The following is a 27,038-nucleotide window of genomic DNA, read 5'->3' as shown; positions in this document are numbered from 1 at the left end:
GATACCTGAAAAGTCATGCCTTGTGAGCAAACAAGAGGAGCCCTAGAGGAACGAGAGAAATCCAGGTGTCCCAAACTAATCCCCTGCAGTGTCAGGGCAGACGGAGGTCAGGGGCACAAGCGCAGAGCCCTCGGGTTTCGGCAGCACTGATACAGTCAGGACTGGGTCTGGCACGCAAGCCCTCTCTCCCAGCGCCAGGTATGAGCATGGGAACTGTTCCTCTCTTCAAAAGCTCATCAAAATCTTGTAGTTGTATTAGCCTACAAAGAAAGGTGTATTTTGCAGGAAAGGCTGCCTGTTAAAAGGCTAAACTGTAGACTTAGCGGTTTAACCAATAAAAATGACCAACTCTCGAAGCCTCCTGAAGAACGGACGTGAGAGAATGAGTCACCAAGGTGAGAGTAACGATGAGCCCTTCCCTGCTGACGCCCAGTGCAAACAGCCGAGCCTCCCGACAACGATGCCCAGACCACGCGGAAAGTCTCCTCTTCTCAGACTAGCACATCTGCAGCCCTACACACTACTGGGAAGAGACAAATCACTGTAACCAGAGAAAAAATAGCTTCTCTCAAAGGAACACTGCACCAGAGGCCAGAAGAATGCAAGAGACAGCAGTGGGCCTGGACCCTCGCTACCGCAGCCCCACACGCAGGGGCTCAGAATCAGCAGACCTATCGCAAACACACCTGGGGCCTGAACTCCACCAAATCGTGGACCAAGTAGCTCGGCCACAATTTGATGCTCTGAGACCAAGCCACCCAACCTCCTACTAGGCAGTTAACTGGCATCTTGAAAACCCATTTAAAACATGGCAGCAGAGTCAGCCCACTGCCACAACACGGAAAATGGCACGCTGGTGTTGTTGGGCATCTCTCACCAACCCAGTCGTGCCAGGTCAGGTTAGAAGACAGTGAGGTTAACTACAAAAGCAAACCGAATACTCACGTCGCAAACCAGCCACCTCATAATCCTCTTCCTCCTCCTCCTCCTCTTCTTCCTCTTCATCGCTCTCGTCATCTTCGCTGTCCTCAGAGGCAGACTCTTCAGTATAATTCCTGTGGGAGAAAATACTTGTAGAGACCATGGATCCAGGCCAAAGTGGTCCAAAGACAGGTAAAGTCCCACATAAATCGTGGCAACCTTTCCCTCTTCACGGACCAGACAGATTTCATGATAAGGGGAGGGAACCTGAATCGAGGCCAGGACACAGGAAGCAGAATGGAAACCTAAGCTTTAACCGCATGTCTCCTCTGCCAGGCCCCAAACACGGTGGCTGAAACACGATGGCAACAAAAAACCAAGACCCAAATGCAACCCCACCCCTAAACACATAAAACCTCTCCTTTTGTCTCACAGAAGAGCCAGATAATGTAACATTTCAGGTAGAAAAGCTGTCCCCAGTGCTGGGGCGGACTGAAAGGATAAACAGCCCAGACAGGTGTTACTCCACCTGGATGCCCCCTTCCAGGAGCTGAAACAGCTTGCAGATGACCGTAACATCAAAGCACTGGTAATCCCAGCTCAGAACAGCTGGTCCAAAGCCCCACCGATTCCAAGCGGCGGCCTCCCCTCTCTCAGCGTAGCTGGAGTGGAGTGAGAAATAACCGAGTAATGCTGTCAGGCAGGGCTGGGATCAAACAGCTCTGTCCTTTCAAAGAGACACCAAGCCAGGGTGCCTACGTGCTGCTCTTTCACAACCTCAAACTTCAACGTGGAAACAACAGCGTTAACTTTGGCAGGCATCAGGCGCCTCCTCTGGACAGGGCCCTGTGATCGGCCTCACTGCTGAGGGTGAAGAACAGAGCGCCTCCGCGACTCTCAGCGCACCAGCGCTCTCACAGGAAGGCAGCGGGCTGCGGAAAAACTGAGCAGAAAGGCAAGATGCACCAGTATTCCACTTTACAGACATCAGAAGCCGAGGTGGAACACAGAGGAGGAATAGTTAATCCTAAGGATGTAAGGATGCTTCCAGAAAGCAGTGAAACTTTAGGTAGGCGGCAGGCAGTTCAGCCAGGTAGGAGTTCTGGGGCCAGGGAATATGCCCGCTGTGAAGAAAACACCAGAGGCAAGGATGCCCAATAAGCGGTCTGTAAGGAGCACACAAGATGGGAACAAGGGTTCATAGACTCGTAAGCTAGTGCTGTGTGAGAAGAGTCTCAAAAGTTACTCTAGGGAGTCTGGGCTTCATTCTAGAGGCAGTGGGAAGACCACAGTGTTTCAAGAGGATAGTGACGTAAGCAAATCTCTGTCTTTAGTAAAGCATTCTGGTATCACCACAAAGCTGGAAGGAGAAGAGGGGGAAGATATGAGGTCCGGAGGTGAGAAGCCAGTGGAGGAGGCCAGCTGAGCAATTCAGGAGGGCTGTAGGACAGCAGGAGGCTGACTCGCAGACATCTAGACACTGAACTGGTAACATTCGGCAATACAGAGACAGGAGAGGAAGATGGCCAAGCTGAGGCCAAAATTCTAACCACGCTAAGGAAGGAAAAGAAGAGGTACAGGTAAGGAAGGAAATGAGTTTCATGATTTTTAGCAGTGGGCAGCTGCAGAAGTCATCAGAAATTAAGAAGTGGGCAAAGTAGAAGTAAAAGACAGAGGGAGATATGTTATTTGAAACGAAGGGATGACCAAGAAAATATAAAACATAGCTGGTAATGCAAACTAGAAATGTCAACAATGAGCTAAAATTAAATTGGAGCCCTTTGAGCACCACTCCCCCACCCACTGTAGTATCTTAAATAAGGGGGCTCTGCACACAAAAGATAAACTTAAAGCTCTCCAGCATCATTCAGTCTGAATAACGATGCTCAAGTACAACAGCTACTTATCAATTTATTTGTTTTTAAAAGAAGAAATTCTCACCTGCCACGGGAGTTGCGCCTGGCAGTAGCAGGCTGGCAAGCTGGGCACTGCCACTCACCATCTGGTACTTCATAGAGGGCCGGCCTCAGACAGAACAGGTGGAAGGCTTTATTACACTCGTCACATAAGATCAGCTTGTCATCTTCACCTGCAAGGAGATAAACATGTACAGCACGTTGGGAGCACAGCCACAGTCAGTGACTTGTAAGAAGGAGCTGCCAGCCTCAATCAACCTGACAGAAGAAAAAAACTTTCTAGCGCAGTGCTACCCCATTTTAAAGAGCACAGTCATCTTCTGAAAAGAAATGCAGTATTAACTAAGCTACAGGTAATTTAGGGTTTGGGGCTTCTAACTTACATCCCCAAATTGACTCAGGGCTAGAAGAGATGGTTAACATTCACTAGGAGGCATCAAAAACTCAAGCACTGGCTGGAGATTTCACTGCCCCTCTCCCACTAAGAAATGAACCCCTGACAAAAGTATACCTTTCTGCCCTCCTTCCTCTGCCCCGACCAGACAAATGTGTCCCAATTGGCATCTATTATGGTTTGGTTTCCTTACATTTGAAAATACACCAAACCAATTTAAATGATCATTTCCCTTCTCCAACCTTCAGTTTTTAGAGCAACTAAATGATTTTAGAGAGGTCTTTTCATCCTTGGAAAGTATGTCCTAACCTGTCGCACAACAGCTTTAGCCACTGAGAAGTCAATCACTGAGGGGCTTTTAGAACATAATGGGGCTCCTAAAAGCTCCAGCGTTTAATAGTCCACATGCTTCGATCTGTAGGAGTCCAACAAAGACAATCCAAACTTCCTTCTTCATAGCATTCAAATACTGCCCTCTACTGGCAGCACCCACAGCACTACAGATGAATAAAATTCAGAGATTTTAAATTTGGGTTAAACTAGACCTGGGTTCAATCCCTGGGTCAGGAAGATACCCTGGAGAAGGAAATGGCAACCCACTCCAGTACTCTTGCCTGGAAAATCCCATGAATGGAGGAGCCTGGTACGCTACAGTCCATGGGGTAACAAAGAGTCGGACACGACTGAGCGACTTCACTTCACTCACTAATTTTGCTCCCTAGAGAAAACTTAAAGCTTGGCAAGATCAACTGTTATTTTACACTCAAAACTGAGGCACAAAGGGCCTGCTCTGATTTGTGGGCATGCGACTTTAAAGACCAGCATTTTATGAACTCTCAGAAGGTGAAATCTGTCCCCCCACATCTAAAACTGTGTGTACCGAACTCTTTAGTGGAGAAAAGAACTTGGAAATGGAAGCCCAAGTGCTTAATATACTCAGATAAGCCACTCGGACTTAAATATACCTTTCTTTCTGGTTTAAATATACCTTTCTTTCGACAAACTTTGCATCGAGCATTTTCAGCTGACATATCCCATTTGATACAGGCATCAAGCATCCCAAGTAGAACATGCATTCTGGAAAAAGTCTGAGCCTCGCGGATAGCTGTCTTCCACTTTTCCAGAGCAGATGCGACCTAAACAGAGACCAAAGCAGGCCAGCATTACTATGACTGCAAAGACACAGAATGTGGACCTTTCACATCATATTGACAGAGTATACACCGAGAGAGGAATAGTACTAGGTAAAGACAAGAGAATCCTGAGTACACTCACCTTCTAGAGCCCCTCCGGTCTAACCCATTTATCTTACAGAAGAAACCAAGGCCTTGAAGGGTGCAAAAAAGTTGCCAAAGGGCACACAAAGAATTTGGTGGTGGGGGGAGGCGGGTGACTAGAGGCAAGTCTCTTCTAGTGAAATCCACTTAAAGACTCTGTCATTTAAAAGCACGAACACTATACTGTGTAAATAATGCTAGTATGCAGCAATGTCACGGAGCTAACAAAACTGTGGTCAACAAGAGTATCAGTTTCTGCACCAATATGTGCCTCAATCCCAGATAACAGGGCCTAGAAATCCTAGTGATATGAAACGTTCTACAGTCCTTAAAAGTATGAAGCACAGATATGTGACATTTCTCTTGACTTGATCACCAACTTCTAACTGAAGTGACAACTGTAAATCGCTGGGGGTTGGCCTCATTTCCTTCTGGGCAGTTACTCTCAGCATAAACCACACTGTCTCCTGCCATCATCAAAAATTGGAAATTAATTTAGAATTAGCAAAAGAGTTGGGATGGAGAAAAATACAATTAAGAATCTTCAACCCTCTCTATAAAACACACATTCTGAGGTGGAACAAAAACATCATTTTAGAATAACTCACGTATTTGTATTGCTGTTTTATTAATTAAAAGGTGATTTTTTTGTGGACCCTTTCAAAACACTTAAAAAGCCTAAATGATTAAATGGCACGATAGAGGGCATCATTCTCAACAGTCAGACAACACAAGAGCTGGACAAGGTGCCACTTAGGCAGTCCACTAGGAGCCGAGAGCCTCGGGTATCTCACTGTCGTCCACCTTGTGGAGGTCATCCTGCTCTCAGTCATGACTGAACTGAAGTCAGACGTGCCGGCTACTCTTACAACCTGGCTAGCTCCAGCTGACTGACACCACCCCTGCTGGGCTTTACTGCCCTGTCCTAAGCAAAAAGGCCTATTTCAAGTAATAGTCTCCCTCCTGTAAGAAAGGCCATATGGCCTTTTCATGGAAGGCCACAGGCTTAAAACAGAGCTGCCGAGGGAAAAAGACAGTTGAGCTACTTCTGCAACCCTGGTGTACAGGTGGAGGGAGAGGGAACAAAGGCTGTCTTTTTCTTACAGAAACCGAGAGCCTTGTGTGTGTAAATTTATGAACAAGGGTAAGTAACATAAACACACCAAAACATCTATTTAAGAGGCTGCTCAAGTTCTAGTGAAAACTGACTCATTCCTTACTCCAACTTGCAGTGCAGATATTTCTACATCTGCCTCTGAAATACAATTTCCTTCCTTCCCTTTTCAGAGTGCCTCAGCAGGATGTAAGATATACAATCACAGCTGCCTCGCTGGTCTTCAACCCTAATGTAATGAGAGCTGACATGCAGTACCAGAGAGTCTCCTACTTAATCTTAAATCTTCTTCATTCAATTAAAACTTAAATCTTCTTCATTCAATGGAATATAAATTTAAGAATTTTAGGTTCAATTCCTAAAACAGTGTTACTGAGAACAGCCAGGGAACAGCTAAAATGGGCTTTGGTGTCCTCTAGTGGTTAGATGGACACAAGTTACCAACATTTAAAAAACATTTCCTATAAACTACAAAATCTGAGAACCTAGCACACGTGGCCTCATTAGAACAAACAAACCAAAATACTGAAAGAGACCTTGAGAATAAGCTTATTTAAACCTCATTTTAAAAGCTGACTTGAGATATAATTTATATTAACAAGTTCTCCCTATTAAACATACAGTCAGTCAATGGCTTTTCATTTATTTGCAGAGGTTTACAACTATCAACATAAATCTTAATTTTAGAACATTTTTATCACCCCCAAAAGACTTGCCACTTCCTATCCCTACCCTAACCCACAATTCCCTACCTTATCCCACCACTTCCTCAGCCCAAGGCAACCACAATCTTCCTCTGCTTTACAGATTTAACTATTCTGACATTTCACACAACATGTGGCCTTCTGTGACTGGCTTCTTTAATTGAGCATGTTTTCCAGCTTCATCCACATCCCAGCATGTAACAGTACTTCATTCCACTTAAATTGCTGAGTAACACATCCATGTTGTTTATCCATTCATCAGCTGGCAAACACTTGGATTGCTTCCGCTTTTTGATTATTCTGAGTAAGACTGCTATGAATGTTTGTACCCATTTGTATAAATGTTCATTTTTTATTTTTCGTGAAAAGAAAGTTTGCCCAGATCCCAGCAATCTGGGCCAGGCCTCCTGACCCCAACCTGGTGCTGCTGGCATTTATACACTAGCTCCTGTTTTATCCACTGTCTTATTCATCCAGACCAGCCTTGTCTACAGTTTAGTTCACTTCAGCCGCTCAGTCATGTCTGACTCTTTGCGACCCCATGGACTGCAGCACGCCAGGATTCCGTGTCCATCACCAATTCCTGGAGCTTGCTCAAACCCATGTCCATTGAGTCAGTGATGCTATCCAACCATCTCATCCTGTCGTCCCCTTCGCCTGCTGCCTTCAATCTTTCCCAGCATCAGGGTCTTTTCCAATCAGTTCTTCGCATCAGGTGGCCAAAGTATTGGAGTTTCAGCTTCAGCATCAGTCCTTCCAATGAATATTCAGGACTGATTTCCTTGAGGATCGAGTGGTTTGATCCCCTTGCAGTCCAAGGAACTCTCAAGAGTCTTCTCCAACACCACAGTTCAAAAGCATCAATTCTTCGGCACTCAGTTTTCTTTACAGTCCAACTCTCACATCCATACACGACTACTAGAAAAACCATAGCTTTGACTAGACGGACCTTTGTTGGCAACAAAGGCCTTGTCTCCAACTAGCCTCTAGTTTCAAGAACAAAAACAACCGGCACTCAACATTTTAAAGAACATCTTAGTCTCCTCCCATTGCACAAAATTCCAAACAGTCTAGAACATTAAAAAAAAAAAAAAGCCACCATATCCAAGACTTAAAAACAGATCAACAGCAGCTAGGTAAAGTTTTTACAGTCAACACAGTGCCATCAAGTAAATACTGTCTTGCAGTACTGCTGGGAAGCCAGACACACTATTCTTTTTTTTTTTTTCCCATTTATTTTTATTAGTTGGAGGCTAATTACAATATTGTAGTGGTGCCAGACACACTATTCTGATGAAAAAGTCAAAGTCTCCAACATATTTAAATCAAGTTGGGCCCTAGTTAGAAACAGCAGAAATGTGTATAACAAAATTAAGGGGAAGTCAGCTTTCCTAACAGTAAAAAGACAACATCATATTTTGACAAGAATATAATGAGGCGTCACACCATATTCTTCCATAAAAGAATGTTTAAAATGGAAAAACAGATAACCAACTTGTCAAGACAAATGCATCCAAAGTAAACAGAGAGCCTAACAGAACCCAGGATTTCGCCCAATTATAAAACATCTTTCCCACTGAATGCAAGAAAATGAAATAAACATTAAATAATTGAAATAACTGACTACCACATGAAGGGATTTAAGAGATAATCTACTTTCACAAATAAGGAAACTGAAGCACAGATTAGAGACTGACATTAGTTCCGTGCAACAGCCTAGTGCCAGCTGAAAAACCCTGGCCCATGCTAAGTGGAAACCTTCAAAGCAAAGGACAGTGGAAAATTTCAGAGCTGTGGCAAGGTTGACCTTCAGTGGGGAACTGCAAGGCATAATGCCATTTTAATGGAGAACATTGTTGAACTACTTAGTCGGCAACCTAATTGATTTTCCAAGAAACTCCTCCATGTTTTCCATTTGTGTGCTATGTGTCTGGGCCCCAAGGTTAAATCTGCAAAGTGCTCACATTTTCCTCCCCAACCAAGCTAAGAATCGTCTCATGCGACAAACTGAGAAGAGGTTCCTTCACGATGGGGCTCAACACTAAAAAGGAACTTGATGAGAACGCTGTAGAGCTACTGGCTCCCAATGAGGAGAAAACAATATGAGTAAGGAATGGCAAGCAAAGACCACATCGAGGAGGAGACTGTTCTGAATAGAACTGGGTTAAAAACGAAACCCTTGAAGCATTCAGCAAGGCTGAAAGTTACACCTAACGAGAAGAGATTTAGGAAAGGAGAGTACGAACTGTCTGATGTCTTATTTCACCTAGAGGTTACCTGGATGCTGTACTCCTGTAAGACAATGACACGTGTGTGAAAGCTGAGTCTATGTCATGAATTAATAGTTAAAAGTTTATCTAACTGAATCTTAGTTCTTGGCTCACCTCTCACCCAAAATGTTTCTTGTATCACATATCACTCTGGGTCTTAGGAAGAAACCTTGGGAGGACCATGGCAACTGTGTACAACTCCCAGAGGAGCCTCAGAGAGTAAACTCATTCCATGTCAACTCAGAGGATGAAACTAGGACCAGCGGTCAGTGATGAGAGGCAATTCCAGCTCAGGCCAACACTGTGCCCACCACTCTCCACAACCTAATTAATTTCTACTTGTTCTTTAAAATCCAGGTAATAGGGTCTCTCCTCTGGCAAGTGTTAAGTGGCCCTTGGAATCTCTCACAGGTGAGCCATGGACTCATCTTTCTCCACATCTGTCACACTGCTCTAAGCATCTCTCACACAGTTCTTGAGGGCAAGGACTTCTGGCTTCTACTTATCACCAGAACCCCCAGACTGTGCACAGTGACCGGCAGAGGCAAGCCAGTCCCGGGCATCATCCAGTGGAACACTTTCCCTTGTTTTCACTTTTCTCCCTCCCCTCCTCTCTCTTTGCCACTTGCTTCAAGCTTGGTCAAAGAAGACAATCTTCCCTGATAGAGGAGGACCTTTCTTCGCCCAGGGTGCACAAGTAGTTGTGTTCCCTGAACAGAACCTCCAAACAAGCTCTAAAGGCCCTCACAATAGTCAAAAGGTGGAAGTGACTTAAGTGTCCACTGATGGACTGATAGGCACAGTGCAGTCTATACACACAATGAAATATTACTCAGTCTGATAAAGGAAGAAAATTCTGGCACGTGCTATAACACATATAACTTTGAAGAAGTTAAATACACCAGTCATAAAAAGACAAATATTGTATGATTCCACTTATATGAGATACCTAGAGTACTCAAATTCATCATAGAAAGAAAATGATAGCTGCCAGGGACTGGGGGGAAGGATGAAATGGGTAACTTAGTGTTCAATGGGCATTTCAGTTTGGGAAGATAAAAAAAAATTCTGAGGACAGATGGTGGTAATAGTTGCAGAACAATGTGAATGTACTTAATGACACAGATTACATGTAAAAATGGCAAAGTTATTGATCATGTATATTTTACAATTTAAAAAACATGAAAAACCACCACCCTTCAAAAAAGGGCTTCCCAAATGGCTCAGTGGTAGAGTCCACTTGCCAATGCAGGAGACACAGAAGATGTGAGTTTGATCTCTGGGTCAGGAAGGTCTCTTGGAGGAGCAAACTGCCTGGGAAATCCCATGGACAGAGGAGCCTGGAGGTTATGGGGTCGCAAACAGTCAGACATGACTGAGCACACACACACAAACACCTTTTTTAAAAAGGAATTCGCTTTGGTAAAGGTAAAAGGTGTGTGTGCTGGGGGGTGGGGGGTCTGACACAGTATCCAGCACTATAGGCAGGGCTGTGCTCCACAGACCACTCTGAAAACATCATTTGGAGAAAGGGATAAAGATCAGACACTGGCTCAGGGAACAGTGCTTATGTAGCTAAAAACCACAGGGTTAGATAATTTTAATACCAATTATATACTCTACAGTCATAAAATGATATCGTCATTAGCTAAAATACCTTTGCTTCCTCTGCCATTTTTTTCTCTTCATCCACCTCTTCAGTCTTGACTGAATCTTCACTTTGGAGTTTTCTTCTCTTCTGCTTGGGAGCCATGAAGCCTTGGAGAAACTTCTTTATGACACTGGCTTGAAGGGCGATCACACATTCACCAAAATCCTTCAGTTTCTCTAGTGAGATCACCTACAGAAAATGATTTCAAGACTAGACTGAGCGAAAGGCCAAGAGAAAGATGAAACCAGACTATCCTCAATTAAATTCCAATCAACCTAAACCGTAATTGGTCACACAACATTAATTTAACTGGGTGCCTCAGTTCAATGGAAGGCTTATACATTTGAAAGTAGCCAGACTACTTGGATATCCCTGATGAAGGGACCCATGAGATGCTGAAACTTGCTCTACTTAAGGAAGTTACTGAGCTCATTCATTCACTCAGCAACTGAGTGCCTACTAAGTACAAATGACAGCCTCAAGGCAAAGAAAAACAGAAGGAAAGCAAAAATTTACCAACCTAAAAAAAAAAAAAAAAATTTACCAACCTATTAGCTTACAAACTATAAGCCACATAATACATTTTAGATGACGATCTCATCAAAGCCTCACACCGATTTTATGAATGAGGAAACACAAGCTAGATCACTGATCCAAATCACGCTCTACCTTCTTAGTCACACAACACATGCCCATGTAAAAATACCATTTTATAACGACAAAGAGAATCAAAATATGGTCCAAGGAGAAGAGACTGGCAAACCACTCCAGTCTTTTGCCTTGAGAACCCCATGAACAGTATGAAAACAGAAAGAATGATGATAATCCAATGTTAGCAAGGTATGGGTCTGGGTTTGACACAAAGTAGGCAACTGATAAATACTTGCTAAATAAAAAAGCAATTGTAGTATTTGAAACTGGCAGAATCCTTTTGGTTGAATAATTCCTATTAAAAAAAAACTTGAACAATAAATATGTTTCAATCCTTTTCCCCAGAGAATGTACCAAAAATTCATAACAGAACTAATGAAAAAAAACGTTACATATATTAAGATGATATATGATTTGCTAATACAAATAGCAAAGAAAAAAACAGAAGTCTGACAATAAAAGATTTACCATATCAACTCCATGGCTTATTATGTACACCAAAGTGATACAAAGACTAAAAGAAATGGAAAGTTCCTATAAAGGAGGGAAAACTGGGGGGGGGGGGAGGGGGCGGAATCCCCAACTGCTCATAAAAATCATTTAACTATTAACACATATAATGCATATGAACAATTTGAAAACACTCACCAATATTGATGTTTGGAGTTAGGTGGACTTCATTACTTAAAATTAACATAAAAATTAGCCTGCCAGGCTCCTCTATTCATTGAATTCTCCAGGCAAGAATACTGGAGTGGGTAGCCATGCCCTTCTCCAGGAGATCTTCCCAACCCAGGGATGGAACCTGGGTATCCTGCATTGCAGGCAGATTCTTTACCATCTGAGCCACCAGGAAAGCCCCATAGTAATAACTGATGGACAGTGTTTTCCAATCTTTTCTCCAGCTTTGATACCTAAACTTATCTAATGTTGGACACAGAGTCTCTTTAACTGGGTCACCTACAACACTTAAGGGTCCTTCTGAGCAGTTAAGTGACAGAACAATAAATGCACCTTCACTGAAATTACCTGTTTAACAGCATGAGTGCTGCCCAACACAAGATTAACTCTACTGAGTTGATCAGGTTAGAGAATGGACAAAAGCAGGATACACAAACGTTTCCTACCTTAAAGCACAGGCATCACACGGGAATGGACAGGTTAAATAATGTTATATGACTATGACTTCAGGACTAGTTTTCTTTCAACTCAACAAAAAAGCTCTTTTTTAACAAATGTTCTGTGCCAACTATTAGATTTTTCTGGATACCAGAAGATGATGAAAAGGGGAAAATATCATATGTACACAGAGAACTTAGGGTTCACATGTGTCTTTCAAAATAAACTCAAACATATGATCCCCGGGGTCATCTAGGGAAGTCAAGAAGAGTATCAGGGAACAATTCCAAATTAAAAGACTTCAAGGGTATTTCCCTGATGGTCTTACCCGAGCTTCAAATTCTGAGGTTTCTTCCACATAACCAAGTCCTCCCTTCTGTAACCTTGTTGCAACTTCAATGAGATCACTTCGAAGAAAGTTTAACAGCTCCTGGTTGCCATCACAGGATTTTAGACCTAAATTTGGCTTCCGGGCCAGATGAATAGAATGAATAATGTCCTGGTACCTAGAAAAGTTGAAGGAACGGGGAGGAGGAATAAAGGAACTTAAAGAATGATCTACAGATTCCAGTGACTTGAATGACATGTTTTATTTCTACGAGACTGATTTAGATCTTTTTAGCTTTGCTTTTTAATAATCTATTTCTTATACAAATCTCAAATTTCCTTTTCTTGATTCTTTTAAAAAACACACAGATTGTATTCTGCACATGGTAATTCCAGTATTTTAAGTGTGTTTCTTTACCTAGCTCTCATTCATGGTACCTGATTTGTGTGGGTTTTAACTTTTTTTTACCATGAGTTTCTTGGAATTCTATCTGTGGAAATTCTTTGAGGCCTGGTTTGAAGCTGTGCTCCTCCAGAGAGAATGTTCATTTGTACACTCTCAATTCCCCCCATCCCTCATCCCCTGGCAACTACTAATCTATTTTCTGACTATAAATTTGCGTACTGTGGATATCTCATCTAAGTGAAATCACATACTATGTGGCCTTTTATTGTCTGGCTTCTTTGACTAAGCATAATGTTCATTTATGTGGCAGCATATTTCAGCACTTTTTTCCTTTTAATGGTTGAATTTATGCATACACCACATTTTGTTTATTCATCCATCAGTTGATAAAATTGAGGTTGTTTTCATTTTCTGGTTATTTTGGATACTGGGAGAATACTTCTGAATACCAACCGATGCAGAACTGTGTTTACAAAGCTGCCTAACTACAAAGAAGCTCTCCGCCTGGTATGTGGCATGTTAGTGAATAACCCTGCTACCCTGTATACACATGCTTTAATAGCATAATTTTCCAAATAATTATGAGGTGTCAAGAAAATACCAAACAACAAGAAGATAAGAGGGTTACAGGCTTTTAAAATTTTACTTAAGCTTTTATGGATAAACAACCACCACCCCCTAAGGTATCTAACGCAGAAGAAAAGATGTGAAGAGCAAGATAAAAACCCTTACCTCTTCTCTAGTCTCTCTTTAAGCTGACTTTCTCTTATTCCCTGAGGGTGAAGGCAATTTAGCAACTCATCCAGTTCCTTCTGACTATCACATAAAAACCTGTAGGGGTAAAAAAAAAAACTTGTTAACTCTGGGAGGGGGGAATCAAACACTATGGTGGTGGGAGTGGGAAAGCAAAATTCCAACCTTGCTCAGAAGCAGAACAATTTACTGTTGCCACAAGACCTAATGTTAACTTTATCCCAGGACACTGGAGCCAATGTTTCTGCTAAAACGTAGTATGAGACAAGTGTACAAATTCACGAAGTTCACTCTTGTCCCTACCCCTTTAAAGAATAAACTTACATCCAAAACCAAAGCTGAGCACAACCAAAGCAGCTGATGCGATCACAAAGTGGGAGGCACCCTCTCCAAAACCTAGTTCCCAGCTTAAAGGAGAATAGGCACACAGAAGATTAATGGCTATATTTATAATTCTTTATTCTTTAATAGAGATGAAAATACTGCTCTATTCCCGAGCAGACTGAAAGACACTTTCAACGCTATATAAGATCTATCATATAATATAGTTACATCACAACAGAAAAATAAATTCTAAATCTTAAAGCAAACAAACATATTCTCATAAAAAAAAATCAAGTCTGCTTTTAAAGCAATGTGCTTACATAGCCAAGAAAAGAGTCACAGAAAATGCTCTCAATAGTGAGTAACTCACTCACTGGTGTCACTGCATCAAATATTTTCTTAACACTGAAAATGAAAAAGAAAGAGCAACCAGATGAATGCTCACATTACCATAGATTCTGTCCTTGTTTGGGTATAGTGGTCTCGACAGCAATTTCTGTTGCTGGGCCGTGTTGTGTGTTCATGCTTACATTTTTGCCTAGGTTTGCTTTCTTACCTAAGAAAAATGTATACGTTAGGCTGAACACAGCAAATAACTCCACTCCTAGTTTTAAATTTAAGCAGTACACAGACGCTGCCTATTGAATATATCCACATATACAACAGATGCTAATTTCTCTTAAACATCTTACAGACAGCACAGTATCTGGGATAGTTGTTCTCTAGACAGCTGAGCAGTTGTACAGGTCAAAGTTTAAGAGTATCACAAGTTAGAATGAAGAGAGATGACTAAATATCTCAGAGCACATAAATAATCTGCTCCTGGTACATGACGATGTTTGGCACGAAGACACAGTACCTGTGGTGAAGTAGACACAAATGAAATATATAAACTACTACAAGTTTGGCCCTTGGAAGTGGCTGCAAATGTCAAATACGATGAACTTTTTTATAAACCAGCTCCTGTACCCAATATATGATGTTAGTAGATAGATCTAAAGCCAGTATTTGAGGCTTTACCTAATCCTACAATTGGTTCTCTCCCCTGCCCTCCTTCTCCCACTTTAACCTGCACACCTTCCCTGCAACATTAACATGTAACCTTGTTGTGTCTTTTCCGTCAGGGAGTTCTGAAGAAACCCTGCCATGCTGGAACTAGACAACAGGAAGGCACAACATCCACCAGGATGCTCTAGAAGTGAAGAAATATGGATGACAACCTCCTCTCAGGAGAATCCATAACTGTGGGACTGGATTTCTAAAAATAGCCATTAATTTTCTGAGACACATAATAAAACCACAGTGCATCCCATTGGAATCACTCTCAAGTCTGAAGATCCTCACTTCACATTTGCTGCTCTCACCTGGATATTTACAAAGTCTGCCCAAACTAGATTTTTCTACTAAGAGCCACATTTGGACACACAACATAATTCAACATGAAAAATGCCTTACATCTGAAGTTTAGGGATATACATTAATTTCATTATTTAACAATTCTGTGAGTTTAAAGTCTGGATTATGAGTTTCTCAGAAAACACATTTTAAGAAGCAATTTTCATATATTTATGGATGATCTAATGCAACGGTTCTCAACAGAAAACCAGGCTGCCTCCTAGAGGACATCTGGCAATACCTGGTGGCATGTGGTTGTCACTAACGGCATTCAATGGGCAGAAGTCAGGGATGCTGCTAAACAACCTACAATGCATAGGACAACTTCCCACTACAAACAATTATCTGGCCCCAAACGTCAACAACAGTGATGCTGAAAAAATTTGATCTAACCATCTGGAATTTTTAAATTAAAAAATTTTTTTCTTTTAATTTCTTTCTTAGGAAAAAAAAAAGAATTACCTCAATTCCAGCCTTTGAAATACCTACAAAGAGACTCCCAAGGAACAAAGTCTGAAAACCACTTGTATAAATATAATACCCAAATATCCTAAAACTCAAGTTTTTCATCTTTTCACACTATGCCTATATCAACACAAAGCTGGTAATCAAATGTTAAGTTTTCTTTTTCTAGGCATTTCACATCTTCCCACCTCACTCAAATAGAATTAAGAAGATGATAAAGAAATTTAGCAAGTGAAAAAAAGTGACAGAGGAAAGACAGTCTTGAGCATGATAAATAACTAATAGATATACATACTCCGGGGACAGTAGTCCTCATCAGGAGAGTCTGTGTGGTCTTTCCGGTGATGGCTGAATCGGTAGTCAATGCTGTCATGGACCCAGCCTTTCTCAATGAACAAACCTGGAACTTCATCTGAGAAGAGCCAGTATCTACAAATCACAACCACATGTTAATATAATAATAAAACACCATGAGCACAGGATGACTTCCTTGTTGAGCAAGGTGATTACAGAATGTCACTGAACATTGAGCAGATACAAATTCTAAAGTAAAGGACAGCATACTAAAATTTGGGGAATCTGAGATTCACTTCCTATCTATAATTTTTATAACTACTAATATTTCTCTGCTTTAGGTTCCACACAATGTATGCAGTTAAAATATCTTACCATTTTTAGAGACTTCTATTAGGATGACATTTCTCCTACCACCATAACTTAAGCTTCCTATCTGTCTGGTCTTCAAGGACAAGGTCACATGTTATCTAACTTCATAACCCTAGCAGTTGGCACAGTAAATATGCAAACAAATGTGCGATGAGCAATTCTGTGTCCAACATCCACAAACAGGGAAGCTTGTCTAATCTTAATACTAACTAGCAACACTGTAACAGCCGTAAGAGATGATAAAAACTGAATTTAACAGCTGACCTGTTGTGGTTCCTATCTGTACCAATTGGAGTCCTCCGCATGACCAGTTTTGCCCTGGCAATCCCTTCCTGGAAAGCCTTCTCAGCAGCGGCTTTGTGCTTTCGTATCCGTTCTTCTTCAGCTTCGCGTTCTAGTTTCACTGTTGAAGGTAAAAAGAAGCAATAGTTAAATTTTTTTTTCTAGTAAATCTTACAAATTTAAATAAGGAGTGAAAAGTGCCTGATATAAACTAGATAGTCATCAAAGCTTCATTTCCTTCTCTTTATTCTAACCTGTTGTTAAGAAATAATATGAAAGGCAGCAATTTCTATCTGGTCCTTCTATGGTCTTTGAATTTCGGTGACGTCTCAGCCATCAACTCAGTGCAAAATCTGTTCTCTCCAAATCTTAACATTTTGTTAATTTTATAATAAATTAATTTTATTTTACTGACAATTAATTTTAAATGAAACCTTAAAACAGTCCTCATGTGGAATTAACTGAAACATTTTCTGACAGGACTAGCCACAGGGTCCTCAAAATGGTCAGGATGAATAAGACCAGAATAGTTATTTCAAAACAGAACATATTTCAGTCCTGAGGAATTTAGAAAAAAAGAACTGAGAAAGCAAGAGCAGGGAAGCATTGGCAGCTAATAGCAATTACTGCCTACTTAATATAATTTATCAAGTTATTCAGCAAGTTAACACTGTCAATGATGAAAAAAATTCTTAATCCATTTATTTGTGGTCATTCCTAAGTTTATTCTATCTAGATAGAAATCTCCCTCAACAAAGAAAGAAGTCCTGGAATTTTGCCTTTTAAGTTTTTCCACAACTGTCACAAATTTTGTTACTATAAATAAAGGGTACTGCTATTTACAATGCCAGAAATCTTACTGCTCTACTGATGATAACACCTACAATGTAGCAAGAATCTGGAAAATGCATCAGTCTAGAAATGTTACTTTAAAAAATTAAGACAAATTTCATCTATTTAAAACCAATATAGGGAAATTCCTAGGAGGTGCAGCAGTTAGGACATGGCGCTTTCATTGCCATGTGAGTGAAGTCGCTCAGTCGTGTCCAACTTTGCGACCCCATGGACTGTAGCCCACCAGGCTCCTCCATCCATGGAATTTTCTAGGCAAGAGTACTGGAGTGGGTTGCCATTTCCTTCTCCAGGGGACCTTCCCAAGCCAGGGATCGAACCCAGGTCTCCCGCATTGTGGGCAGACGCTTTACTGTCTGAGCCAGCAGGGAATCACTGCCATGGGCCCTAGGTGTACACACCCATGAAAAATGAAAACAGAAACTTGTACGGCAATGCCTGCAGCCAGAGTAGTAAAACAAAACAAATGTCCATCAACTGATAAACGGATAAACAAATGTGGCATGTGCAAAAAGTGGAACAATATTTAACCATAAAAAGGAATGAAGTGTTGAAACACCCTACAACCTGAACCTTGAAACCACAGTTAAGTGAAAGAAGCCAGTCACAAGAGACCACATATACAACTCCACTGATAGGATGTAACAGAATAGGCAAATACAGAGATACAGCCCTGGAAGCTGATTGCTTAGGACTGGGGGCGGGGATGGGATCATGATAACTAAAGGGCATGAGGTATTTTTTTGAGGTGATGAAAGTGTTCTAAAATTGATTGTGATACAGACTACACATATCTGTGAATATATTAAAACAATGAACTGTACAATAAACATGGATGAGATGTGTAGTATGTGAACTATTTTTTAATAAGGCTGTTTTTCTTTTTCTTAAAGTTCAGACTTAACTGTGCTAGAAAGCCCCCGGTTTTTATTTCCTTACATCTTAATAAACGAAAGATTAATATTTGAGGTGGCGACCAAGCCGAGGACTTCAAATACCTTGTCATTCAATTGTTACAACAATCTTGAGCATATGAGGATGAGCAACTTGCTCAGAGAACTACATAGCTAAATCAGAGGTAGGGTTTACACCCAGGCTGGCCCATCCCCAAGTCGTATATTGTCTCTAGCATGTCTCTTTGTGGATGTGGTCCTTCACTAGAGCCAGAAAAGATGCCGCCACCACACTAACCCAAGTCAAACTATGCCTGTCAACCAGAATGCCTGGTTGAACACTCCTGCTAGACTCTTACACATGTAGGAGGAACTGGGTTATCACACACAAAAATAACTGCACAGTTGTGACAAATGAAGACACTACCATGACACCTTAGTGACTTCCATCTTTCCACAAGATTTTACCTTTCATTTCTCTCTCCTGAATCTCTCGCTCCTTCTTAGCCTGAATGGCAAGCAGTCGTCTGCTCTTCACAGCACTAATCATGTCTTCAGCTTCCATATCTACTTGGGGCTCAAACTTCACGACTTCTTTTTTCCTGTCAGCTTTGCCTAACCCATTCTCCTCTTTTCCATTTTCTTTATTCCGGGCTTCCATTTCTTTCCGTTTCTGTTTCTCTGCTCTCTTCTTATCATTTTCTTCCTTCAACACAGCAAGCCGTTCCTTCCATAACTCTGCAGACATCTGCTGCCTGGTTTCCATGTGGTCCTGCACGGAGTATGTCATGAGAATCCGGTGGCAAAGGGCTGTCAAGATCTGCAGTTTCTCTTCTGATGTGAGTTCAAAAAATTCAGAGGTCTCCAGCTTTTCTAGGAACTCATCTTGGACCTCATTGTCCTCGAATGACGCAGAGTCTTTATTGTCATCTGCGTCTGAGCCCTCGCTCTCTTCCTGAACATCAGATTTGCGCAAGCAGAGCCGAACCAGCTCTGACACAGAATGCAGGGTCAGAGGGATTTCTGACAGCTTCATTCCCAGTTCACCATAGTCTTCTGCTATTTCGTCTTGTAACAAGGTCTGCAGGAGGATGACCAACACTCTATTCAAGTATAAAAAGCCACCCTTCTCTGCGCTCAAGGCTTCCATGAGGGACACAGCAGTGATGGGATACTGGGCATCTGGTAGGAGTAACCCGGAGTAACAGCTCAAGAACTCCACCACCATGGCCACGTCCCCGAAGAGTGTGTTGGGCAGCCCCTCAGGGGTATCTACCAATTTAAATGTTGGAAGGGTTTTGCCAGTTAACTCTTGGTCCTCGTACCGCTTCTGTTTCTCAAGTCTCTCAAGCATTTCTTTCTCCCTCCGCTCCTTCGCTTTCTCCTTTAACTTCTCTTTCAGCTCCTCTCGTTTCTTTTTCAGATATTCTTTGCGCTGCTCTTCGGACATAGAAGCCCACCTCTTTTTGTGCTCTAGGAGCTCAAAGCGCTTCTGCACAAGACTCCGCAGTTCTTCCGGGAGGCGCGCCCTGTCTTCGCTGGAGAGGAGACGAGCTGTCTTGGAGATCACGCAGGACAGCGCGCTCTTCTTGTCCTCCCTGTCTTTGTTTTCCTTGTAGTAGGCGATGAGGTGCAGGGCAGCGGGAGGCAGGTGTTTGTGAGGCTTGCTAGAGGACCTGGGGGTGCCCCCGGAATTCCGCGGGGCTCGAGTCACCTTCTGAGTGCCTTTGGCCATGTCCAACAAAGTCATCTGTTTCATTTTGGTTTTAGGGGTCTTCAGGCCCTTCTTGGGAGATTTGGAATTCCCTGTGGATTTCTGTCCGTTCAAGATGCCTTTGCCTCTGCCCTTGGCTTTCAAAGGTTTGTCACTGTTCTTCCCTGACTTCTTGCCAGGTGGGCCTTTCTTAGGAATGTGAAAGTTGGCATGTAGCTTGTTGGGTGACATTATCTTCATCACTTCCTCCAGATGCTCCTCTGGAGATTTGGAATTCTTTGAATTCTTCACTTTGAGTGGCGAGCCATTCAAGGATTTTTTCAGGTGTACGTGACACCATAACTTAGGATTTAGTGGTGAACTGAGAGACGAGTTGTCTGTCTTGGATTTCTTTGAAGGCTTCCTGTCTGGAGATCCAGTATTCTTCCTTTTAGTAGATGGGTTGAGAGTCATATACTACAATTTAAGAACAGAAGCAAAATTAATTTTAAAACCTAATTTAAAGAAATACTATTTAAGCATCCTAAAGGCCCTCTTCCCATCCACTCAGGTAAAGCTACATATTCATTCTCTTCACGGACACCCTGAGAAAACAAAGCCATGAATGTTAGCTAATATTTTATTTAGCCTTATCAACACAAAATTCTCCTGACACCAAGACTTAAAAGTCTACACTCCAGGATGTCCCTGGAGGTCCAGTGGTTAAGGCTCCATGCTTCCACTGCAGGGACACAGGTTAGATCCCTGGTCAGGGAACTAAGATCCCACATGCCATGAAGTATGGCTAAAAAAAAAAAAAAACCTGTATCAGGCATTTCTGGTATGAGACTACTTTCTTACATATAGATTTTGAGTCTTTAAATACCTTAAAGAAATCTGTGAACTCTTTCCCCAGAAACATACAAAAATCATGTACACAATTTCAGAGTCCATGGGACCTAGATTAAGGACATTTGATCTGGATAATGGCAATATCTGATAAATCTTACAATATACTGCTCAAGACAGATTTGGATTTTTATCCTTTAAACCTCTGTTACAACTGGCGGTATTCTGTGCTTAGGATGAGAGAAAGTATACCATTTAAGTACTTTTGTTTAAATTCAGAAGCATATTTCCTTATGAAGAGTATCAGTAAGTATAGTAACAACAAAACACTGCTCACAAATAAAAAGCCTTCCTGATCCTGGCGTCTGGCTCCCCACACCTCAAGAACCCATTCCCATGAATACATTATTAACTACAAGTCTGATAAGTTTTCAACCTCATACAATTCTCTCCTTGATTGTCCTCTCACATCTTTCGAATTCACTCCCTTTAGCACCCCAACTACGCAATCCTTCAATCCCAGCAGAACCATTAATTCATTAATTCTATCACATTTTTACCAATCTCATTTCTTCATCCTTTACCCAGATTAAATTCCAGTCAGTCATTCCAATCAACCTTACATAAATCTACAGTCCCCTTGCTCTATTGTATCTAGGTAGTCCTAGCCTGCATACGTTCAGCTTAAACATGACTAGAATAAGACACAAGGACAGTGTGTGGACTTACTTTAGATCTCCACCTTATCCCCATCATACAGAATTACTTAATAGGTTAGAATCCAGTCAACCTATCATTCCACCACTGTTTCTACTTAGGTGTTTATTAAAACAAAAACACTGTTGATTTTGATGCTTTGAAAGAATATAATCATAGAAAGAAAAGCCTGGCAGTTAAACTACATGAAATAATAACCAAGCAATGAAAAAGTACCAATTCAAAAAAAAGTTACTGTCTTAAGTGATTAGAAGAAAGACTAGATAACCCCTAGAATACTTGACTTCTATCACCAAAAGCAGTTAAGTACACGGAAGGCACTCAGACACAGAGGAGTGTAACTTCAGGTTTCTGCCTTTAAAGGACTAACTTGTAAAGAGGCAGGCTGGAAGTAGTGGAGAAGACAGGCCAGGGGAGGTGAGACTACATGCAAGGAAACCACTGGAGACCATCAAATATGAAATTAGGACCCTTTAAAAGCCAACAGGGAAGAAAAATAAAATAAAATAAAAGCCAACAGGGAAAAGGCTATGGTGAAGTAAGTCTCAGTGATCATACAGAACACTTATGCTCTTGTTAGGAGTAAACAAAACAGGTACAGTAAAATTTAATAACCTGTACTATAAAGCCAAATAAGATTTAAACATCAAGGATATATGATCATCAGAGAAACAAACTCCTAGAACCTAAGTTGCAGAAGAGGTAGAAATACGGTCTGTAATGAATGAGTGGACTATACTTAAGCAATCCTTCTGGCTAAGTTCTCTAACTTTAAAGACCAATCTGCCCTTTAAGAACTATAAGCAACTGCAGGTTACCACTCCCCTAGCAGGCTGTTTTTGTTCCTTGACCAAAACTGGATGTTCTGTTCCCCAATTATCCTCAGTATGGGCCAATAAAAAGGTTTCATAGTTTATAGAATATATACATTATCTGTGACTCAGGGCACATTTTCCCCAGAGGTAAGAATTTCCCAGTTCTAGTTCCCCAGAACTCTATTTCAAAATGTTAAAAAAAAATAAGCAAAGGTAACTTATTTAAGAGTCCATTCTTCTTGTGGGCAGAATACCAACAAAACTTCAAAGAAAACAATTATTTCAGAGACCACCCTACAAATCACAGACTAAGGCCCAAAATTACCCTGTCAGGAATTAAAGATAAATACGTGCTTTCCAAAAGTTAATCATCCACTTCAGCTAGACTTGGAAAATCTTCAGAGTATAGACATAACAGATTGATGCTTTTTCTAATGTGCAGGATAACAGATTATCTCTAAAGTCATTCCAAAAATTTATCACTAAAAAGAAGATGAGTATGAGACTTTATTTTTACCATTTTTAATAGCTATCTTGTAATAGGATCTATTATAATTGGGCCACTTTTTAATTTACTGATTACATTTCTATTTAAAAAGCCACTCAAGCATAAATTTAGCATAAATTTCTTCTACTTAGAAGCACTGTATTAGGCAGAAATGATTATTCAAGAAAGAGCTGGGAGGATGGCTTAGCCATGAGATGGTCCAGCAGCCCATTTATAAGGTGTGTTTGTTTGCCAAGCCACACCATATATATATATGTATTTTTTTTTTTCTTAAAAATGAAAGAAATTAACTCACCCAACCCCCTCCCAAAAGGCCGGCTCCCCGCGTGAGCAGTCCTTCAGTAACTGGATCATCTCAGCATAGGGCATGCTGGGCAGCCACAGCCAGTGGGAGCCGGCATGGCTGGGCTCAGGGGGAATCTGAAAAAGTATAAAACCATGTATGTGCTAAGGGTCTACCCTGTCCCCCATTCAACAAAAGTAATCTACTAGAACAGTGCACCGAGAGGGAGAAAAGAACGGGCACCTGGATTAGCAGTGTTATAGCTTTTCCAGCAAAGGCCCTTCTTAACTGATAAACGGGAAAAAATTATTTATGTCTCAGGAACACAAGAGGTTATACAATTCCACAATTGTGTCTACAATTCCACACTTGTTCCCTGTCACCTGGAACAAACCACCACCACAAATAAGGAAATCTAATAAGATAAAAATGAATAAACATATTTATAGCAGCTCATTCAGATGCTAAATTTAACTTAATAGTTAGCAGTAAGAACCTTGAATTAGAAAACTCTGGCAATCCATATTCTGAGTCTTATTTCACTCTTCTCATTTGCCCAAGGAACCGTGTTAGGAGTTTCAAGATAACATTCAGAGTGGGCTTGTCTCGATCTCCTGATGCTTTTATCAGCTAATGTGTGAAATGTGTTACAATAAAATAGTTTTAAGTGCTCTGAAAATCACTTTATTTTTTAAAATACTTCAGCTCTAGTCTCTATTCATAACCAAACTTCACAAACCAAAATTTATTCAAAGAAAAATCTTAGGACTATAAACACTTGAAATATCAGTTATTAGGATAAGAAATATCAAAACATACAAGAATTAAGTATCACTAGTAATGAGACAAAATTACACCACGTGCCTTCTGATATGATTCACTGAGAAGAATACAACAACAATTCTGTGGTATTTCTAAGCATGAGGATATAAACTCAAATTGAGGAGCATTATGCAAAATAATTGACTTGTGTTCTTTAAAATGTCAAGGTTTTTAAAAGACAATGGACAACTGAGATTAGAGAAGACAAGAGACGTAACAGGTAAAGGTAATACATGATACTACATTAAATCCTACTGGGGCCAAGACAAAATTTGTTTGGCTAAAAGGATGTTATTGGGACAATTAGCAAAATCAGAGTTAAAGCTGTGACTCACTTCCTTCCACACAGACAGCACTCTCGCAGACATGGGGACCATTCCTAAAACCTGTTGGACTCTCTGCAGTCACAAGCACCAGGCCACAGAGAGACACAGTCCAAGAAGCACAAGGAATCTCTCTATTCTCCAGGGAAAGAAGAGTTATGACAGGAAGCAGAGTGGCTGTGGTGGACAGACTTAGCTGGTTTTCCAGAGAAAGGCTAAAACCACAAAGAAGATTTTGCAGAGGCTTGAATGCACTGAGCCCAACTGCAGATCTAAGAGAATGCTGGCTATTAAGAGATACATGCATTTTGAGCTGGGAGGACATAAGAAGAGAAAAATCCAAAGTGATTCAGTTCTAAGCTTCTTATTTTGTTTTATTATGAAGATAATAAAATCTTGAGATTATGGTCACTTAAAAAACTCTAGATCAGGTAACAGTATTGCTATGATGCTAATTTCTTGATTTTGGTAATTGTACTACAGTTATTAATAGAAAATATCCTTGTCTTTTAAGAAACACATATTCAAGTATTTTGCAAAATGGCATCCTATCTTATAACCTACTACCAACGGCTCAGAAAAAAATTTGTGTGTGAAGAGAAAAAAAATAAATGTGGTAAATATTAACATTTGAGGAATCTACCTAAAGAATACACAGAAATTCTTTGTAGCATATGTCAGTTTTTCTGCATGAAATTATTTCAAAATAAAATGCTTTATAAATGTATTAAGAATCATATTAAACCAATCCAAATTATTTTAGGACTTCAAATGTCTTAAAAAGTATTATTTTCTTGTTGTCTCTATCCGAATGTTTCCCTACTAGGATATACCAGCTCAAAATAAAGAGTTCAAAACATTATGGACAGGGAATTCCCTAGCAGTCCACTAGTTAGGACCCTGTGTTGCCACTTCAGGGGGCGTGGGTTCAATCCCTGATCATCCTGCTTGCTGTGAGGCAAAAAAAAAAAAAAAAAAAATTATGGACAGACCAACAAAACATTATAGCGGCAATGTATTACAAGAGGGAAATGAGCTAAGATGGCTGATTTCATCTTAGATGAATGTTATTTTATTATTCAGGTGCCTTATAAATCATTCCTCCAAGTCATTAGGCCTACAAAATTTTTTCCCTAAACTCAACTGTCAGCTGCATTTTTCTCAATGAACAGAACTTCTTAAAGAAATGAATTCACTAGCCAAATACATATTATACCTGTGCTAAACATCACAGGATATAAGATGAGTAAAACAGTTTTTAATCTCAAGTAATTTATGTTCTAAGGTTTATAAGACCACAAACACATGCCTATCACCGTATCAGGCTCTGCTCAGATAGCACTCAAAAATTCCACTTTTCTAAATAATTTTCCTCTCTCCCACTTAAGCTCTCCCCGTCAGTCCTTTCCTAACACCATTACTCATAACTTGCTTCCTCTCTCCAGACCTCATCTCTCTCTCTCCAGTAGTTGTATTCAGCAGCCTCCCAAAACACTAAATTCTACTAAACGAAAGACAAAAAAATTTTTAACCTATTGCTTTTGGTTCTGATTTTAATGTAGGTGTTACTGAAGCAAGCACAAACCCATTGCCCTTGGGATAGGCAGATCACAAGTGATCAACTTTAATTCTCCATGAATTATTTTAAATTTCCTTTAGATCAGGAAAGAATCCAAAGCACTCTTTCATGGTCTTCTTATCTGTGCCTTAAGTATATTCTGTCTTGGCTGTGACACCAAAAAGTTTTTTAAGACAGCTGACTTTAGTAAAAAGGAAAAATAAACATATATAAACTCAAAAAAGAAAAATCAGTGAAATATCACATAGTATTGGGGAGTAAGAAATTACTCTTTAGGGAAGCAAAATACATAATAAGGTAAGTATATGCTCTTAATTTGTAGACTGGTTATCTTACATGACTCCCCATTTCTCTAAGTAGAATCACTGTCTTCTTATGGCAGTTTAGTCTAAACAAGCTTGTACTCCCTAGTCTCCAACTGAATTATAGCCAAATTTCATTAAGTTAATATTTTAAGCTCTCATTAGAAAATTTCAGAATAGCCAATTTCTTCAGAAATTGCTTTTCAACAGATAAATTCCTGGAATTCTAAGTCTCTGGCTCCTACAATAAGTATGGATCAGTTTTTTTGTTCTAATAAAACCCAGAGACCTTTTATCCATAAACAGTCTTTCTTTCATGTTATTCATATTATTTGAATCACTAAGCTAAAATATATAAAAGACAACTGTAAAATTTTAAGAGAGGAAAGTATTTAAGGACTTAGAAGAATCAAGTCTTAAAACTCATTTAGAGATGATTTTATATTGAACTGTTTATCTTTGCTTGATCATGCTGGTCTAGAATAAGAAAACATGGTGATGCTAAACCATGGTTGGAGGTCTTTTCCAAGGTTTGAAAAAATATATGTATTTCTCAACATACTTTTGCTAGTGATATCAACATAAGATAATTGACATAATTTAGTTGTATGACTCACTTGTAAGATATCCTTAGTTTTTCATAATTACAAGGAAGAGATAAAAAGAGAAATCCTGAATTCTGACTTAGTTTTAATGCACCAGCTGCCCTCTCCTGATCACATTCTGGCCCAGAGATCAAGATGAAATATCAGTATGTAAATAAGTAA

General features: G+C 40.4%; 1 protein-coding gene across 1 annotated transcript in view; it reads right to left on the bottom strand.

Moving 5' to 3' along the window:
- Positions 1 to 27,038, bottom strand: part of BAZ1B (bromodomain adjacent to zinc finger domain 1B) — a 53,367-nt gene that overhangs the window by 5,091 nt on the left and 21,238 nt on the right. Inside the window, exons 7-16 of the mRNA XM_061153437.1 lie at positions 18,849 to 20,550; positions 16,618 to 16,756; positions 15,983 to 16,116; positions 14,278 to 14,383; positions 13,483 to 13,581; positions 12,346 to 12,523; positions 10,254 to 10,436; positions 4,220 to 4,367; positions 2,863 to 3,010; positions 946 to 1,055 (exon numbers count right to left, since the gene is read on the bottom strand). Coding sequence (XP_061009420.1) covers positions 946 to 1,055; positions 2,863 to 3,010; positions 4,220 to 4,367; positions 10,254 to 10,436; positions 12,346 to 12,523; positions 13,483 to 13,581; positions 14,278 to 14,383; positions 15,983 to 16,116; positions 16,618 to 16,756; positions 18,849 to 20,550 — 2,947 coding nt within the window. The remainder of the gene's footprint in view (positions 1 to 945; positions 1,056 to 2,862; positions 3,011 to 4,219; positions 4,368 to 10,253; positions 10,437 to 12,345; positions 12,524 to 13,482; positions 13,582 to 14,277; positions 14,384 to 15,982; positions 16,117 to 16,617; positions 16,757 to 18,848; positions 20,551 to 27,038) is intronic.

The sequence above is a fragment of the Dama dama genome, chromosome 10 (genome assembly GCF_033118175.1).
Source record: "Dama dama isolate Ldn47 chromosome 10, ASM3311817v1, whole genome shotgun sequence".
In the NCBI taxonomy this organism is placed as follows: Eukaryota; Metazoa; Chordata; class Mammalia; order Artiodactyla; family Cervidae; genus Dama; species Dama dama.
Note: the sequence above shows the minus strand (reverse complement) of the source record. Positions and strands in the feature narration are given on the sequence as shown.